Source organism: Equus quagga, chromosome 1 (assembly GCF_021613505.1).
Source record: "Equus quagga isolate Etosha38 chromosome 1, UCLA_HA_Equagga_1.0, whole genome shotgun sequence".
Taxonomy (NCBI): domain Eukaryota; kingdom Metazoa; phylum Chordata; class Mammalia; order Perissodactyla; family Equidae; genus Equus; species Equus quagga.
Window position 1 is genome coordinate 26519012 of NC_060267.1, and position 20062 is coordinate 26539073.

Here is a 20062-nt window from a genome sequence, read left to right on the forward strand (position 1 = left end):
TTAAAATCTATAGTCTATGCTATGTATTTCTTAAGAAAAAACATGCTTTATTTGACCAGTTAAAATCTGACGCCACCTGGGCTATGTATAGGGTTGATGTCAGGTGGCATGTTACACAGGCACTTTTTGTATTATCTCAAATTATTGTTATTTCATAATATTATGTATCGAAGTGGAAAGTGATGAGTATGGACCCAAGCCAAACAGATTGCATACAGACTGACGTCACTCACTCACTCACTCACTTGTTCGTTCATTCATTCATGCATTCATTCAACAAATATTTATTGAGCCCCTATATGTGCCAGCAATGTGATAGACACAGGGAAGATAGTGGTGAACAGGGCTCTCATTTACTAAGGACATTCTTCTTTAATTGTGGGCTGAGTTGCAGATCAAACCTCTCTAACTACACTTTTGAAGACACATTTCCTAAGAGTGCCCAGTTTAAGAAAATCAGAGGAAGAGAGTAGTAAATGCTCCTACTTCTACCATAAAGCCTCTCTGTCCCACACTTATTGACTCAACATGAAAATCAGACGTGAAAGTGGGTTCAGCATTACTCAAGTGTCATTTAGTATATCTGAAATATAAAAATGTTCTATGGTATACATTGCAAAAGTTGTGAGAGACAATCTGGAAGGAAATTACAATAGCATTCTTTTGGAAACAGAGGTTGGCCACTCTTGCTGAAATATTTTTGCATAAGTTAGTTTAAACGATCTTATTTTGCATTGCAAGTACTACTGGCTAGGAAGACAAAACTATCCTTCAAAACAGTTTTTGTTAATGTCATTCAACTTAGATGGACTATAAGTTAACACAATTTGTGTTATCAAATTAAAAATGTTTGGTTCTCCTGAGTTAAGAGGATAGTATACGGAGAGAGGAATTTATCAATTTATCTAAATAACTTCATTCGTCAACTATAAAGCGTAAGTTAATTGTTTCAGTTGGATATTTCGTTTAGTTTTAATATGATAAATTCACTCAATTTGGCAAATCAGGGTCACAATATTACCAGGCTTGCAACTTCACTTAGAGCCACTATTACAATTGAGTTTACAATTTGGATATTCAAAATGCAAAACAGAACCTATTGAATTGTTTAAAACAAAGTGATTAGTAAGGAGCTCATCAGGTTACAAGAAACATTTGAGAAGTATTTTCCTCTGCTAGCACAAGGTTGAGACTGGCTGAAGAACTAGTACCCCAGCAAACCCATCGCTTCTCAATTAAAGAAGATGAGTTGTTAGTTTCATTAGCGATTCCACTTTGAAACAAATATATCCCATTGCTCTCATTTCAGATTACTGGCTGCTGTTTAATTAAGGGATTTCTTGATTGCAAGCCAAGTTTTGCTGTTTATAACTGCTGCCATTTGCAGCTACTCATCCGGGTCAATAAAGAATATTTTGACACTCAGCAATCAAAGTGGAGCTCCATTGAAATTTTTGTCTCTAGCAACAATTTGGTACACAACGCTTTGTATTTTTAGGTGTTTTTATACATGGTCATGTGGGTCTCTTACTACTTGGATATATTACTTTTGAGGATAGGGATTAGGCACTGTACTCTTCTGTATACATTTGAAAAATGTGATAGTTGGAAATGTTAGAGCTCTCTTGGCACTTTGGGGAAGCCGGCAGAGGGAAAAACTAACACGCTGAGAATAGATGAGTGGAGAAAAGGATAGAATCTGGATCTTTGATACCATTTTTCCAAGACTGATCCCACTATTCCTGATGCTGCTCACCTGGGGACATTTATGCAATAATACATTTCTGTAGTGTATAAGACAGTTTGAGTATGGATTTTCTATTACTCAGAATTAAAACCACATAAATACTGATACGGTATTATCATCCCCATTTTACAGAGAGAAAACTGAAACTTAGAATAAGTAAGTTGAGTTGCTCAAGGTCACACAGGCAAGTAAGTAGCAGAGTGAAGATATGAACTTGGGTCTTCCTGCCTACAATGTCTATTGTGTCCAGGTTCACTCCATTCCTACCCCCTCCTCCCAACTGTTATCCATTTAACAGAACTCTTTCCCCATTCTTGTTAGTACCATGTTCTTCTTTCCTGCTATTCTTCTGGGCTTGCTTTTTTCCTCAGAGGAAGAAGTATACCTCCTTCTCCCCATGGCTAGGTTAACCTTTCCCCTAAGGATGCTGCTCGCGCCCTCCCTGTCTTCTTTGGCACTTTGCTCTATCAATCATTCAGCTTCTCAAATTGTCAGTTTCTTCTTTTCACTTAGTACCTGAATAAATTCAAGTCATGCCTGACATCTCCACCCTTTCTCATGATCCTGATAACTCTTTAAGCTATTCTCTCCTTTATTACATTTACCAAGAGACTTCTGGAAAATGCAGCCTATGTTTGCTATTTCCACTAACTTCCCCTTAATTGAGATTGCTCTCGTAAAAGTCTCTGAGGGGGAGGGGGCATTGCAACCCTAGCCACCCAAAGGAGGAAGAGATGATATTATGTCGTGTTGTGGTACAGGGTCTTCTCCTAGATGAGTCATGGTTATTAGTGGGCGGGGTCAATGTGTGTTAGAATATCACCCATGCCTCATGCTTTTGTGTGTTTTCTGCTTCCTATCTCCCTGTAATAAGTAGATCTAGATGGGGCATTGTCCATTGCGACATGCTGACCATCTTTTTTTCTCACCCTCCCTTCCTGCCTCCCTCAGCCCCTCTCTTTCCTCCTCCTCCTTGGAGCAAGTCAAAGAAAGACAAGATTTGAGGGGAAGTGCTAAACGCCTATTATTATACTTCATAACTAAGCCACGGGACCTACACTTTATCTTTGTGCCTATTAACAATATAATATATTTATTCTGATGCTGCTATTGTCTATTATATGGAGAGAAAGGAGGAATGATGAGTAGGGCAGGATTCTGGCATTACTAGGTTTCTGAACATAATACCATCAAAACAATGTTCTGATTCTCAGCAGTCACCATTGACATTTTTTCTCTTTTTGTCCCCCAGCTTTATTATAGTACGAATGACAAATAAAAACTGTATATATTTAAGGTGTACAATGTGATGTTTTGATATATGTATACACTGAGAAATGATTACCACAATCAAGCTAATTAGCATACCCATCACCTCACGTAGTTACCCCTTTTTTGTGGTGAGAGCATTTAACATCTATTCTATTAGCAAATTTCAAATATACAATATATTATTAACTATTAACTATAGTCACCATGGTGATATTTGGTCTTTACCATTAACTTTCTAACAGTCAAATTCAATGATTTCATATGAGATTTTATTCTCTTTGATCTCTATGCAATATATGTGATTCTCTTAGCCAGTCCCTCCTTCTTGAAATACTTTATTTGCCTTTTATGTCTTGTTACTGTACTAGTTACTTATGTCAACCCAAATCTGTTGGTTTTATTGCTCAGTATTTATTTGCCTATCTTCTGGCAAAATAGTACCCAAGATTTCTTATGGGAACCACCCCCCCCCCCCCCCCCCCCATCTCGGCCCATATGATTTCCTTCCACTAACAGCTCAAGATGTGGGAACTGATTGCCCTACCCCAATCATCAAACTGCAGCCTCCTAGCCATGGTAATTGAGTCAGGGATGGGCACGTAATTGACAGATTCAATTAGATACGATAAGAAGCTAGGGCTTCAGAGAAAGAAGCCCTGTTTCTGCCCCTCATACCTGAGTGGAATAGTATATAGAGCTTGGAGCTTGCTGTAGCCATTTGGCCCCCACGTGGAATTTGAGAAGGGAGCCTAAGTAGCAAGAAGCAGAGTGGAGAGATGGAGCAAAGTCTGTCTTGGTGACATCCTGGTGTTTGAGTTCTACATCCAGCTGTACTTGAAACCAGCCTATTATAAACTTTTTGAAGACAAGAGGCAATAAATTCTCCTTCTCTGCCATGATTTTGGCTTAAACTAGTTTTACTTGAGTTTTCTTTCTTTTGCAATCTAAACAACACAAAAACAAACAAATAAAACAACCTCTATATTTTACTGTGTACATATAAATGCATAGAGAAAGTTCTGGAAAGATGCATTTTGAAGTGGTAGGAGTGGTTATCTCTGGGGAAAGAGGACTGTTGTGGCGGGAGAGATGATTGGGAAGGGACTTTTGTGTTATCTTTATTGTTAGACTGCTTTACAGCAAGGATGCATTACTAGTGAAATTGAAAATAAACATCCAATAAACATAAAGGCAAAACTGCTTCCAGCCCTACCATCCTCTGCAAATAATCACAACAACAATTTTATTGAATTAATGACCAAGGTCTTTGCCTGATATTCAGGATCTGTAGCAGTACAGCTGAAACTTCTCTCTCTTCTTTCCCTGTTCTTCCATGGGTCCTTAGTGTTGCTGGAGATTGTAAAGCAAATGTACTTAAAACTGGGGCTTTTGAACTCACCTTGCAAATCAATAATGATGCTTTTAATTATTATTTATTCTCAATAGCAATTACTTATATTCCAAAACACTTTTTCATGCTTACTCTAGACAATGAGTAGTTGCTGCACCGTTATCTGCTCTGCAAATGAGAAAACAAGGCACAAACTAATCTAGTGGTTTGTCAAAAGTTGGACAGTAAAACAGTGATGGTAATGGGATTCATGTCTTTTGATTCTCAGCCAACGGGCTTTCCATTTCACCATAATCTGCAGTTGGGGCAGGCTTCAGGGAACTCCATTTTAGACTCACGCTGTAGTGCTAAATTGAACCTGGCTCCCCTCCAGGTCCCAGAACGCTGTTTAACTCTGATGCCTTTTTTCCAAGTCATATTTCTTTTCAGATGTAATGTGACCGTACGTATTTAAATACGCTGATGATACGGAGCAGAACCATTTTAAGCAGGTTAGCGTTCCATAATAGAAAAGCTGAATTTCCAGCAAGGATGCTCAGGAGCCAAGGTGTTCACCACACCTGCTAGGAGGAAAAGGCAGTTAGTTTCACCTCAGCAAGAAGAAACTGTCAACACTATCAGCTAATTCTCTTCTGGGGAGCCTTCTCTTCAGAAATGGTGAACCGGCTTACCACCAGGTGGCGCAGTTTTACTATCCGTACAGTAGCAGGCACGGAAAGGGGCGCGCGCTCCCCAGAATCTTTTCTGAAGCCTGAATATTAAAGAGCTCATTGTTCCAGAACGAAAAGCTCTCTCCGTATAACTGATCCCTGGGAATGATGACAGAGGTTTGCTTTAAAGCCACACAATAAGTTTAAACAGTTAAGCCCTCTGAGCTCATTAACTCCTTTTTCCTTGCTAGAAAGGAAAGTCTATGGTGATAATCATGATTGATAATGCAAATGAAAGCAATTTTGACAAATCCTAATATAACTTTTTATCGAAACAGGGACGACAAAAATCCTTTTCTCTAAAAGGAAAAAGTTTTAGACTGCATGACAAACAGGCCTCACGCTAAGAAATCTTTTGCTCAAATAAGGGAAATAAAAGCACACTGAAATAGTAAAGGATAGAATCATGTGACGCTTCACCTCCTGCCCTCAGCCCGAAGAATGAAAGCAAATCAGAGGAACAAAGTCTTGTTTCTCTTCTGAAGTGGAACTGTATAAAATGATTTACAAATGATTTAAATCAAAGAGAGGAAAGAACTGACAAGTGGCAATTTTTTAAACTCAACCGTTTAAAAAATTTATCGCAGGTAATGCCACCTTTGCTTTGTTTCAAGCAAATGAGGCAGTGAAAATTGCCCCTGAACAGTGCAGATTGCTCCAGGGCAGAAGACATCCTTCCTTCTGGCGAGCGTGTAGGAGGAGGAAGGTAGAAATGGCCTCTTAAATCAAAAATCTGATTCTTGGGTTTACTTTCTAACAGTAGGAACGCCCTGGTTATACAAGAGTGGAATGCGTACATGTGAATTTTCTGTTACACGTCAGGCATCCATAGGAGATTTTTCATTCACCTGGGGAGATCCGTTATCTCTGTCCTCAAAGAATCAGGATGTATCGTGCCTTTCAAATAAGTATAAATCGAGGAGAGACTGGCTCAGGAGAGGAAACTGGTTATAGAAATGGAAGAACACAGTCCTAAATGGCTTCAGAGCAAACGCATTTATGTCACAATATTATAAAAGGAAGGGACGGGTCCTTGCTATGTACCATACCAGGATATTTGTTCCTAGGCCCTTTCCAGCCTTGGCCGTCCCCAGGCTGTTAGAAGGCGGCTCAGGACGTTTTGAGGGATTCTGTCTCTCCTCTCCCTCACCGTGCAATCATCGGAGGTAGTTTCTTCGGTCTGGAAGCCTAGTGCCTGGCATCCCCACATTGGCCAGCTCCCCAGCTGCAGCCCCAGGCCGGGGTTGATTCCCGACAGACCCCACGGACCTCCGTGAAGGAGCTAGCTCAGAGATCGCCCTCGACCGGGAGGGTGGGATTTAGGGGTCTGGGGCGGGCCAAGACCGGCACAGCCCACGGAGGGGCGGAGCGTCTCCGCGACCCCGCCCCGCCGGCCCGGGGCTGCACGTGACCCGCGGCCCCGCCTCCCGCCGGCTCCGCAGCGCCAGCTCGGCAGGCGCGGGGCGTGAGTCTGGAGTGGGGACCCGCCGGGCTCCAACTCGGCAGCGCCGGCGCTCGGCGGGCAGCAACTTTCTCCCCGCAGCGGCTGCGGCGGCGGAGCGGGAGGCGGCAGGAGCAGGCGGCGGAGCTGCTCCTGGCCGCGCGGGGCTGTCCAGCCCTCCGAGCCCTCCGGCCCGCGGAGCCTCGCGCCCCCCGGCGGCCCCGGGCCCCTGCCCTATGTCCCGCAAGGCGAGCGAGAATGTGGAGTACACGCTGCGGAGCCTGAGCAGCCTGATGGGCGAGCGGCGCAGGAAGCAGCAGGAGCCGGACGCGGCGAGCGCGGCCGGGGAGCGCAGCCTGCTGGCGGCCGCCGAGTCGAGCGCCAGCCTGCAGGGCGCGGGCGCGGGCGGCGTCGGGGACCTGGAGCGCGCGGCGAGGCGGCAGTTCCAGCAGGACGAGACCCCCGCCTTCGTGTACGTGGTGGCCGTCTTCTCGGCGCTCGGCGGCTTCCTGTTCGGCTATGACACGGGGGTGGTGTCGGGGGCCATGCTGCTGCTCAAGCGGCAGCTCAGCCTGGACGCGCTCTGGCAGGAGATGCTCGTGTCCAGCACGGTGGGGGCGGCCGCCGTCTCAGCGCTGGCCGGCGGGGCCCTCAACGGCGTCTGCGGCCGCCGCGCCGCCATCCTGCTGGCCAGTGCCCTCTTCACGGCCGGCTCCACGGTGCTGGCCGCGGCCGCCAACAAGGAGACGCTGCTCGCCGGCCGCCTGGTCGTGGGGCTCGGCATCGGTGAGTTCGGGCTCCGCGAAGGGCGGCCGGGGGTCCCCAGGTGTCACCGCCCTTGACTCTTATCGCTGCTTTCCTTTTGCCTCTCTGGGGTCCCCGTCGGGTCTTGCCGGGTCATAAGAATCTCTTGCTCCAAGAGCCCATCTGTTTGTTAGTCCGGCTTCCAAGGCACCCCCGGGTTTTGGGGGGAGGGTTTCTCCCAGCCCACGTGGAGTCTTTGATCGCCCACAGACAAGTAAATCCGCGTGGTGGTTGCCTCTCTGAGCACTTCCAGGAACCCGACTCATCACCAGCCTTTTCCTTGATCCACCCCTACCTGATGCCGAGATAGAACTTATGAGGGAAGGTCTCTTTCCTGCATTGTGTTGCTTTGTTTCTCCACGGCTAGTCCCTTTCCTTTTCTAGGCTTCCAAATTCCGAACCCAGTCAGTCTTAAAGTCACAGTAAGAGAATTTTAAAAGTTAATCAAGTAATTCTGGACTCGAAAACTGCTCTTTGCTCCTCCTCTCTTTCCTTCTCCAGTCATTGATCTGTAGTTGGAATATTATTTTTCTCTCCTTTTGCTTTTACTTTTTGTGTTGCCTTTTGCTTTCATCCTTTTCCCAAGTGAATTTCTTGCTCCTCTGTTTCTCAACTTTTTCCTTTAAATCCGTATTCACCCATTCTCCTCTTTGTTTGGTCTCTCCTGCTTTCTCCTTGGGAACCAAACTATCTATTAAAGGTCATGTTCACTTCCTAAATTCGTTTAGGAGCTACTCCCCCTCTGGATAAATGCCCAGCAAGATAGATGTTTGCAATTTACTTCAAAAACGAAGGGATTAAGGTTCCCCTGGCATTGATTTTTCACCCTGGCTGCTGAACAGGGGAGATAGAATTGGCAAGTTCTTGGCAGAGGAAAGCTATTTGGAATGTGCTCAGTATTATTAGAGAGCACTTTTGAGGGAAAGTGTGGGGTTGAGACTGAAATCTCACTAGTAATTTTTCTAAGACACACCGCTGACGCTTTCATAATGTTGCATTTTATAGTTGAGTTTTTTGTTTCCTTTAGGGCGCTGTTGAAGTGTTTCTTCCTTGTGGCCGGGCCTTGATGAAAGCACTTTAAAGCTGGGGCTCCTGATGATCTGTCTGTTCCCCGCTTGTCTGATTTTCTGCTTTTCATCCCTTCTCTGTAGACTCCTAAGGGAAGCGAGCCCCGTTTGTACCACTCCACATGTGGGAACCATGAGCCTAAAACCCAGCTCATTGCACTTTATATCCAAAATCTGTCATCACTGACCTCCCTTTTGTTTGTTTATTGTACTGTTATTTAGTGTAGCCGGGCAAGGCTCTCAGGAAAATGTTAAGTTGGCACATTAAAGTCCAAAATGACCAAAAAGTACAGCTGAAATGAAACCGCTTTGTGGAGGCCCTCCCTGAGCCTTCAGGACCCTGCAGCAAATAACCTGTGGGTAAAGTCCAATGATCCGGCTTCTTTTCTCAGTATTCTTAGCATTCTCTACTTGGAACACCTGGACCGCCTTTTGTGTTTCTTCTGACATAGAAATAACATCATTTTAGGCAGCAAAATTTGTTCAGTAAGTCGGAACCTTATTTGTGATTTTGAAATTGAATGATATTGGCAGAGATCTCTGCCTGAGGCTTCCTGGAGTGTTTAGCTCTGGCAAGTGGTGGGTGTTTGGATATTATGTTTCCTCCTTGATCTGATAGGAAAGTTGTGAGCAGAAAGGTGAGGAGTTTATACTCCAGGAAGAGAGACAGGGTGGGACTAAAGCTAGATAGAACTTGCTGGACTCTACAGGAAAGGCGCTCAGAGAGGGCTGATGAATTCAGAGAGGGTCCGGTATCCCCCAAGAGAGAAGCCGGAAGCTCTTCCTGATGGAAATGGTATGTTGATGCGTGAGTAGTATTTTAACAGCAGAAATGAGGACAGGACTTTCTGAGTCGAGGAATGAATCAAGGAAGGAAAGCATAGGGTGTGCTTGGGGGAACAAGGGGCATGCAACAGAGAGGCTGAAGCTGGAGGGAAGCCTGGAAAGGGGGGTGTGCAGGAACCGGGGACACCTCTGTCTCACAGCCTCGTGCTGTGGCACCTGGGTGGCTGACAGAACAGCCCAGTTGAGACGTAATCCTAATTTAGTCCTGGTGTGGCCTCTCTCTCTCTCACCTGGGGACAACACTTCTCAGAGTAGAAGTCCTGACACAAAGTTTCATAAAAGCCCCTCTTCACTTATAAAATGAAGAATGTTCGAAGGTCGTAAACAGGCTTTAGAATAGGCCACATTGACCACCACCACGATGTTAGGATCCGTTGAAAGCAGGTAATTGTACATGTAAAATCCTTAAAACTCACAGATATTGCTAACCTCCCAAAGGAGAAGTCACAGAGTTACTTCTACAGGGAAATAGGTCTCTAGCTACAAGGATGTGGGTCCTTAACATGAGCATCTTTTTTAGGGACACTACATCACTTTGGCTTGTTTAGGATACTAAATGGGAGTTAATTTCTTACTACCTTTTTGAAGTAGTTAAATTTTATGTGTGGTCAGGAGCTTCTTTGTTTTTTTCTTTTTTTTTTGTCTTTTTGATACTTAGTAAATGTGGATGAATAACAAAACAGGGCTTCTGATCTCTTTTTTGTACAAGTTTGCAATGATAATTTCTTTCTCCCACAGATTTACTTGTGGTAAATATAAGGCCCATGGGGACAGGGATTTTTGTTCATTTTGTTCTCTGATACATTCTTAGCCCAAAAGAGGCACTTCTTGATTGAATGAATAGTGAGCAGGAACATTAAAGAGAGAATTCCATTGCTGGTAGGGTACCACTTTAAGTTAGGATTGTTCTTTAAAAAAAAAAAACCTTTTTCAAAGTATTTGAAAGGCCAACTAAGGGTTTTAGTTTGTAGTAGTTTAATGAAATCATTCATTTATTTATTCAGCAAATGCTAATTAAGCTTCTGTTATTGATTGTCAGATTTGGAGTAAGACAGTATTAGACAGATAAAAATCCTACCCTGGGGGTATTTATACTCTAATGCAACAGAAAGACCTTCAACAAGCAATTAAAATACAATAGAGGTTTCTCTAAGTGCCCTGGGAAGCAACAGATGGGCAATTGATTCTTTTGGGGGGAAGAAAATAGAACACAGAATTGAGGCAGTTTTACAGAAACACATATTTAAACTGAGTTTTGAAGGGCGAGTAGGAGTTCAACAGATGTAGAGGGAGCCTGGAAAGAAGCTGGTATTTCTTTAGTGCTTCAGTATGTCCTAGGCATCCTGCTGCTACTTTCATATGTTATCTCACTTAATCCTTCCACCTCTGTAAAATAGGTGTGAAGTATGTCTCTTTTGCTGGATGTAGAAACAGCTTACAGCAGTTAAATAACAAGGTCACTGGTACAAAGTTAGGATTGAAAAAAACAAAGACTCAGAGCCTTTTGCTCTATTACCATACAGGGCATTTGGGGTGGAGTTAACAGCAGGTGTAAAGGCACAGAAAAGTCAGTGTTTGAAGCGCAGACTGAGTGAAGGATGGCGATAGGGTGATCATGAAACTGCAATGATTTTCTTGGTGGTGGTGGGTTAGGCTGTGTAGGGTTCATTTGGCCATGCCTGTGCAGAGAGAGTCATCGGAGGTTTTTAGCTGTAAATGATGTGATCAGATTAAACATTCTTTGAATCTGGTCTCCTTCTTCTTTTCCTGTTCTGCTTTTAAACTCTTGGTTTCTTTCCTGAACCTTGCTTCTTTGAATTGTGTAATATTAGAAATCCTTTGCTGAGACGGTTACTACAGGGTGGGTGGAGCATAGTGTGTGGCCGTGAATTACTGGAATAGGAAGAGTCAGTGAGGCCTTCAACAGAAACCTTTGAAAAAGACACAGAGACCAAGCAGTAGAGGGTAGTGGTTAGTCTGTATTAAATGAGTCAGATGGTAAAAGACAGAGGCATCAGCCATCAGGGGTATTTGTCTTCGTTTTAGTTTAAGGGCTCATTTTCCTTTACAAGTTACGATAAATCAGGTCCTGAGCGCCTGTTTGCACAGGGCATTATTTTAGATTTTGGTTTTCACCAGAGGTTCCTTTAGTTCCTCTGGTTGATTTTCTTGTTGTACTTGACTTGAGTTCTGGGACCAGACTTTCTCCGTTGTCCCTGCCCTATACCACTGCCACCCAAACTTCTTAAACCTGAAGATTCAGATTTCAAATAGGACACAGATTTGCCATCCTAGAACTTACTCTCTTCTACAGGGTAATCTTATTTTGTAAGTAATCTTATTTCCTTTACACACGGTCACCTTTTGCAAGGGTTCGCTTAGCAGTGTTGTACTCATAATGAAAGTTTTTAGGGATGGTGAGGTCCAGCAGGACTGAAGGAATGTGCGTTTGCACAGGTTTGCTTCATTTAGTTATGTGGGACCTTGTATCTCTCATGCATAACACACTCAAAAAGTTGTCTAGAAAGGGCACATTACAAGAATGTAGGACTGTTAACACTGTTAGTGTATATGTAGTCAAAAAGCACGCAATTTACTGTTGCCGTTTCCCCATGGTGTCGGCGTCTACTCTGTGCTCATTATAAGTGGTGATTTAGTGCCTGTGTAGGGAATATCAAGAAGTGTCTAAATTCAGATTTTCACCAGTATTCAAAACCTTTACTGAGAATTGACTTATTTTATACAGCACTGTGTTGGTTGAATTAATCTTAGATTTACATCGGTTTCTCCTGTCAGCCTTGGTTCCAGTACTCCCTCTACTGGAACGTAATTTGCAGCTGTATGGTGCAGCTTGTAATTGGTATTTATGGCCTATTAAGAAAAACTTTATAAAATATCACCTTGTTTTTTCAAATAGCACTTTGAATTCTTATTCTTTAATGCAAAGCAAACGTAACATCTTGTTTGATCAAAAAATCATGCAATATTGAGATTAATATCAAAGAGTTTTGTTTAGGGTAACCATAGTTAGCCAGAATCACCCAGGTTTTTAAATAGTTAATCAGTTAATGTAATTTATTTTTTCAGGGGATCAAGTTTGTTTTTTCTGTGCCGCTCCTCCCCCCTTTTCTTTCAGTTTCATCTTCTTTTAAAGTTGGATTTCTGTGGTGGATCTATGCTCTCTACTGATCTGAAACTGATGTGGAAAGTAAAACCTGGACTTGCTCTGTTTCCGTGTTTCATCACATTAACAGTTTGTGTGTGCAACGCCCCCTCCACTTTTATATCTGGCGGCATTGACGTTGCAGAATTACAGTGAGGATTATGACCTAATTATGTTTGCCTGGTAGTATTGCAACATCCTCCTCAAGTGAGTTGTCAGTAAGATGACAGAAGTCTGTTAACATGAGTTCTATGAAGTTGTTCATGTGACTTCTGTATAAAACATTTCTTTTCTTCATCCATCGATATTTCCCTCTCCTGTGTTTTAAGCTCAGAGTAAGAACACAGTCTGAGTTGACTGACTTCACACTGAGATCTTTGGCTTTAACACATCTAATGAAGTAGAACCTGCTGGTAGATCTCCAATAGCAAGCGTTCTTTGCCAGCTCTGTTCAAAAGCACATGAGACAATTTTCCTTTTCTTTTTCCCATCAAATTTGGTTCCTTTATGCATCCTTCCTGTCTGCAACTCTTTTCATGTCTCCAGCTTTCGCTTTCCTTTGACCTTCAGACTAAATAGTAGCAACACTTCTATAAAGAAAAATTCCATTGTCAGGAGGAAAATCTGTACTCACCGGAAAACCCCAAAACATTTTTCCACATGTAAAATTTAATTTCCCTGGCTGTAGAGAGTAGCAGTAGCCAAGATTTACAGATATTTCTACAGTGAAGTTGCAAGTACTGCATGCTTTATACTTAGGCCTTTTATGTAATGTGAGCACCACTGTTTGGAACGGTGTGGTCTGGAATATGTGTCAAAAGCCACATGGCAGGAACTTCATTTCACAACAAGGCTAACCAGTGTCATGGGGTCACGAGTATCTGACCAGCAGTTTTCTTTATCTGGTTTTATCATCTCCCTGTCCTGCCCTGGGGGGAGTCTCAGCAGTCACTCTTCATGGTAGACTGTGAATTTGCGGTTAATTTAGCGGCCAGTGCCCTGAAAATAATACCTAACGTTGGTTCAGGGCTTGCTCTGCTCTGGGCACTCTTCTGAAGATTTTTGCAGATATCAATTCACATAATCTTCATAATAACCCAGTGGGATAATACTATTATCTTCTTTGTAAGATGAAGATAATTAGGCAGAAAGAAGTGAAGTAACTTTCTCACGGTCGCAAAGCTCCTGAATGGTGGAACCATAGTTGGCTCCCAAGAGGTCTGGCTTTGGAGTCTGTCCATGCTCAGCTGCTCTGTGACACTGTTACTTCTCCCTGAAAATAGCATAATTGTCCCTTACCAGGATGTATTATAGGGACATTACTTTTAAAATAGAAACTTTTAAAATGAGTTTTTCAAGAGCACGGCCGTGACACATCAAGGAGTGACAATGAGGAAAGCAAAGTTGGTTAGGACATTTCCTTACTTTGCGGAGGACTTGTGAACAAGGATGCCTTTGATCAGGCCGCTATGTTGTACAATTCCAGGGGGTTCCATATTCACCCCAAAGGGGGTGCATTTACATAGAGTACAGTGAAAACGGGGCCCCCGGAGTTGGACAGCATAGAGGTACTGCCTGTGATACAGCACCTAAAATTTTAGAAATGCTTTTTCTGCTTTTCCCATTAAGCTCACCATCTCTCTGCTTGGAATGTGCTTTTCCATAACATTCTCTCTCCCCCTTTTCCCGCAGCCATTTGCTGAGTGATGGCTTTGTTGGGTGCTGGAGAGAGAAAGATAAAAATAGTCCCTGTTCTTAAGAGACCTGAGTCTAGCGGGGAAAGACAAACATGAGAGCAGAGTAATGTGTGGTTCATCCTACGATAGAAGTGTCTGTGGGATGTTTACTCATCCTCCCAGACCCAGCTTTATCATGAAAGCTTTCTCTGTCGGCCTCTGCTGAGCCTTAGCACTTTCTCTAAACCATCCCCCTGGCGTTTAACTACGTTATGCCTTGCAATATATCTTTCTGGCCATGACTCATCTCCTCTGGTAGACTAGAAACTCATGGTGTTAGCTAAGTAGGTATTAATAGTATTTATGTCCTCTCACTGCACTCTCAGTAGCATGCTTTTTATATATTAAGCTCTTTAATATGTAGCAAACCAAAGAATGCATAAAAGTAACACTCAACAGAACATTGCTATCCTTGAACACTAGAAACCTGAGACTCACAGTTAATTGCTACACTGTTACTTCAGAAAGTGAAGTCACCCGGTGACTTGAGGCCTCTGGATACACATGCCTGGGCTTGCAGCCTGGCTGGCCACTTTCTACCTCGGTGACCGTCTTAAGTCTTGTGCTTCAGTCTCCTCATCTGAAGGATGAGGATAATACCTGTGTTATACCGTAGTTAGGAGGATTAAATGAGTTACTGTTTGTAAAGTGCTTCCCCAGTAGCTGGTAAAGTAAAAGCACCAGTGTTTATTAAGCATTCACACATAAGCTGTGTAACCTTTGGCAGTTACCACCATGTGTCTCAGTTTCCGTTGTCTCTACAATGAGTGTTAGGATCGCACTTAGAAAATAGGGTTGTTGTAGAAATTAAATGGGCTAATGCATGTGAAGGGACCTGGCTGTGGACAAATGGTAGCTCTTGTTATCAGGTGTAGCTATCTCGATCATCACCCTGACACCTTTTTACAATCAAGGGAAATAAAATTCTCGTTAGATTTTAATGTTTATTGTACCTAGTAACAGATGAGTAAAAATTCCATAACATAAACAGTCAGACTTGAAAGACAGAATGAGTCATTTAAAGGCGGGGCAGTACTCTGTCTTCCAAGGTTTTAGTTTATATTATCTAAGATTTACTTCCAGCAAGACAGATGAAGGTTTGAACCAGTCTTGACGAAAGTTATAAAAACATGGGTTGTCTGAGAGAAGGGTGCTTTTCTGGTGGGGGAGGGCAGAGTGATAAATGTGAAGCGTTGAGGAGAGCAAGCAGCTTTTCTTGGTGAGGTGGAGGAGTTGATAATAAAGTAGTAAAAATGTGAACTGATTTCTTAGAGTATAATCTTGGCTGGAAGTGAGGAGCCAGTTGAAGCTGTGATGTTAGATCTGTCTTGTAATCTAATATTTTATATGCCTATTTATAGACAAAATAGTTCAATTCCCAGTGGAAAAGATCTCTGCCTTTTAAGAGGCAAAGAATGAATAGTTTTAATAAAAACTTCAAAGTAATAGCTTTGGAATAAAAAGAATTTTAATAATGGTAGCTTTCATAGAAAACTCCGTTATATTTTTGGGCTTAGTTTATGACTCCATGTCAAAAACTCAATCCATACAACATAGAAAATTGGAGACTAAAGTTGTGTGCATAGTATTCAAGGACTAAACATTAACCATTTAATGTTGGGTTATCAACTGCTTGTAGTTTTGAAAGAAAAATATAATGACTGAAAATGAGTTGTAGACACATGAAACAGTGGATTTCAAAGATTCTTGAGGGGCCAGCCTGGTGGCGCAGCAGTTAAGTTTGCACATTCTGCTTCGGCAGCCCGGGATTCACAGGTTTGGATCCCGGGTGCCGACCTACACACTGCTTGTCAAGCCATGCTGTGGCAGGTGTCCCACGTATAAAGTAAAGGAAGATGGGCACAGATGTTAGCTCAGGGTCAGTCTTCAGCAAAAAGAGAAGCATTGGTGGCAGATGTTAGCTCAGGGCTAATCTTCCTCAAAAAATAAAATAAAAAAACATTAAAGCTCAGTTATAAAAAGGATTCTGGAAATATAGGTGTCATTAGAAATTAATATCAGGATAAAATCTGAAGCAGTTACTGCTGTGTCTACCTAATTCTAATATTTACTATACAAAAAGTCGTAAGGAAAATGGCTTCTAGAACTCCTCCCTCCATTATTTCTGAGTGGACAGGTGGAGTCAGTGTAACATGGTCCTCTGTGATTTTGTAGACGAGATGACACAGACATGTGGACCATCTCAGAGGTCCTGCAGGTCCCCAGGCCTCCTGCCCACCAGCAGTGAAGTTGGGGAGGCTGGAAAACACGAAAAAAACACCAAAAAACAAAACTGGTGGAGTCCTTTGTCCTGCCTCTTGAAAGCAACCTTGTTGGGAATTTTTATAAAATTTTTCATAATAGTTACTTCTATCCTATGTTAAGAAAATGTTTAGAATTTTCAGGAGTTTACTATTTTTTTCTTCTACATGTTTGTCTTTTTAAAGTGATTTCTGATCTTAAAATTCATTCAGTCCTGGGGCTGGCCCCATGGCCGAGTGGTTAAGTTCGCGCGCTCCGCTGCAGGTGGCCCAGTGTTTCGTTGGTTCGAATCCTGGGCGCGGACATGGCACTGCTCATCAGACCACGCTGAGGCAGCGTCCCACATGCCACAACTAGAAGAACCCACAACGAAGAATACACAACTATGTACCGGGGGGCTTTGGGGAGAAAAAGGAAAAAATAAAATCTTTAATAAAAAAAAAATATATATAAATACAATTTAAAAAAAAAAAATTCATTCACTCCTGCAAGGAGCTTAGAATTCTGTTTGTCATTTTTGTCTGGAATATTTTCTCTTTATCTGTGAAAATTTCTAATCTTCCTTTCCTGGTATATAATACTTATTTAAAGGCAGCTCATTAAAGGTATTGTAACAAGTCAAAATATGTAGACCCTAAAACAAAGCCCATCCTTTTTGCCTGTGTGTGTATGTGTTGTATGTGTATGCACGTGTTAATTAAGAAGGTGAGTATTTTCCTTAGTTTGCATGAATTAAAGGAAGTGCAGGAAGGTTAGGGAAATTAGCGCTGTTAGCTGGGATTAGGGCTGGGATTCAAGTCCAGGTTTCTGATGAAGGACTATTGTTTGCTCTCTCTCTCTGTTATATGATAACATTCAGTTCTTGATTGTGAAAGCTAAATATAGTCACAATGCTCTTCCTACGTTAGTATATATATTTAATGCACTAGTAATTAAAATCCCTATAAGATACTTCATAGAATTTTAAAAATGATTGTTGAGGGAACAGTGATGAGATTGGGGGAACAGTAATGAAAGACAGGAACTACTTACATAGAAAGTAATTCCTCCAAATATTAACATATAATACGTTATATATGGTATAGTAATATATTATTAAAAGCAGAAAAGAGATGAATGGAACAGAATAAAAGTTTCAGCAGTAGGTCCAGCTATTTGTAAGAGTTTAATATTGAACAAATCAGATAAAAAAACAGGGAAAAGAAATACTTACTAATAAATAATTGAGAAGAGTAAATAATATGAATAAAAATAATGTAAATGAAATTTAGATGTCATTCTTATTAATGCAATATAGGCTTAAAGGTCTCTAAAATTTAAAGAAATAGGAATGGAGTTATTTTCTTTATTTATATCACTGATGTGGGTCATTATCTTATGATTTTTAAAATGATCGAGAAATTTTAAAAGCAAGGTGACAGATTGGAAAAGTATTGTGGTACACTTATTTACCTAAAAGGAAATATGTTTATGCTCAGAACATATTAAATAGACTATTTACAGCAAGAGAAAATGCTGTTAGTAAATAAGCTCTTGGGAAAGTGTTAAACCTTGTTAGTGATTAGAAGTGAAAGTTAAGATAACATCGTACTTATTAGCAAATTAGAAAAAACTCAGGCTAGTTGTACCATAGGAAAAGATTTTCTGGTTATAAAATAAGTTGGAATAATTTTCTGTAGAGAATATTCTAGATAATAGCCAGGCATGTATTTAACACTTTTCATTCATTTGTTATTTTGTTCATTAATTCAACAAAGCTATTTTGAATTACTGATATGTGTTAGATACCAAAGTAAACACTTAGAATACAGAAGTTAGTATGGTAGGTTTGTACTTTTATGTTGCTAGTATTCTTTCATCTAGAAATTTCACTTGAGGAATTATAATATAAGGAGATAAAAGAAAATTTCATTTTGCATAAAGATATTTATAGATATACAATATGTAATTTTTAAAAACCTCGGGGAAAACCTCCAAGTGCCTAGTGATTGGGAAATGATTAGGTAGACTAGGTATGTGGTAGAACATTGCATTGCCATTTAAATGAAAACCTGTGGACCTGAGATGCGTATAAATCCACAAATAATAAACTCAAAGAGTAGAACCTAGTTGTATGGACACACTGATACAACTATCTAAAAAATTGTAGCTGGACAGAGTTTGGAAGAAGGCATAAAATTGTATATATAATTTACATATGGCAAAGTGGTCTTTAAATTTTATTATTTTTATTTATTTATGTATTTATTTTGAGGAAGATTAGCCCTGAGCAAACATCCACCACCAAACCTCCTCTTTTTGCTGAGGAAGACTGGCCCTGAGCTAACATCTGTGCCCATCTTCCTCTACTTTATATGTGGGATGTCTGCCGCAGCATGGCCTGACAAGCGGTGCTAGGTCCACACCCAGGATCCAAACCCACAAACCCTGGGCCACCAAAGCAGAACGTGTGAACGTAACTACTGCACCCCTGGGCTGGCCCCCGCATGCTGTTATTTTTGCCGTCTTTAAAAAAAATCCTTTCTATCTCGCTTTATCTTTCACTGACTATCCCATTTGTCTCCTTTTCTTATATAAAACAGTTGCCTCTATTCCTTCTCTTCAATTCCTCTCTTCCCATTCTTTTGTTACCCCTTTCCACTTAGCATTCCACCAACATGGTTCTTGTCAAGATCACCATGCCCTCTATGTCGCTCAACCTAAGGAATGTTTTCAGTCCTAATCCCTCTTGATCTGTCAGAGAAGACTTTTGACACAGTAAATCATGTCTTCATGAATCACTTTCTTTGGCTTTAAGGATGTCACCCTCTCCCTGTTTTTCCTTAGGCTGTTCCTTCTCGGTCTGCTTTGAAGATTCTCCCTCGTCTCTCAGAACTCTTAATTTTGGCAAGCCCCAGGGATCACTCCTGGGAGCTCTCCTCTTCTGTTTGCATTCAATCCTTTGGCCGTCTCCCGGCTTGTGGCTTCGAATGCCTTGTGTTTGCTGACAGCTATGTAGATCTGAGTGCAGGCCACTCTCCTGGTCTCCAGACTCTGGTACCCAGCTTCCCGCTTTGCCCACCATCTTTCGCATACCAGGTAAGGGCATCCTTCCTGGTGTTCAGGTCCAAAGCCTTGGAGTCATTCTTGACTCTCTCATGCCTCCCATCCAATCTGTCAGGAAATCCTTTGCATCTAGCTTCTAATTATATCTAGAATCTACTTTTCATCACTTCCACTGCCCTCACCCTGATCTAGAATGCCATCTCTCACTCGGAGCATTGCAAGACTCCCAACTGTTCACCCTGCCTTTGCCCTGACACCTCTGCCTTCATTTCTCCACATGACAGCTAGAAGGATTCTTGTAAAATCAGATCATGCCAGTTCAGTGTTACTCAAAGTTCTACCCTCCTTGGCTCCCCATCTCACTCAGAGTGAAAGCCAGTGGCCCGCAGCCCTGTAGGATTCTTGCCCCACCCACTCCTTCTTTGACTTAACTTCCTACCACTTGTCCTTTGCTTCTGCTCCAGCTGTCCTGGCCTCAGGGAAGACACAAGTCACCCTTCCAGGCACAGTCCGATTGCCCTGCTAGGAAAGCACTCCTTGAATATCCACATTGTCCCCTCATCTTTACGTCTCCTCAAAGGTCTCCTCTTAGTGAGTTCTTCTGTGATCACTCTGTTT

The 20062-nt window shown here is 42.0% G+C and overlaps 1 protein-coding gene across 2 annotated transcripts in view; it reads left to right on the top strand.

The window, feature by feature from the left end:
- The first annotated feature begins 6559 nt into the window (after window positions 1-6559).
- SLC2A13 (solute carrier family 2 member 13) overlaps window positions 6560-20062 on the top strand; it is a 273017-nt gene continuing 259514 nt past the window's right edge. For both annotated transcript variants that reach the window (XM_046681222.1, XM_046681213.1), the window contains exon 1: window positions 6560-7307. In XM_046681222.1, coding sequence (XP_046537178.1) covers window positions 6758-7307 — 550 coding nt within the window. In that variant the 5' untranslated portion in view covers window positions 6560-6757. The remainder of the gene's footprint in view (window positions 7308-20062) is intronic.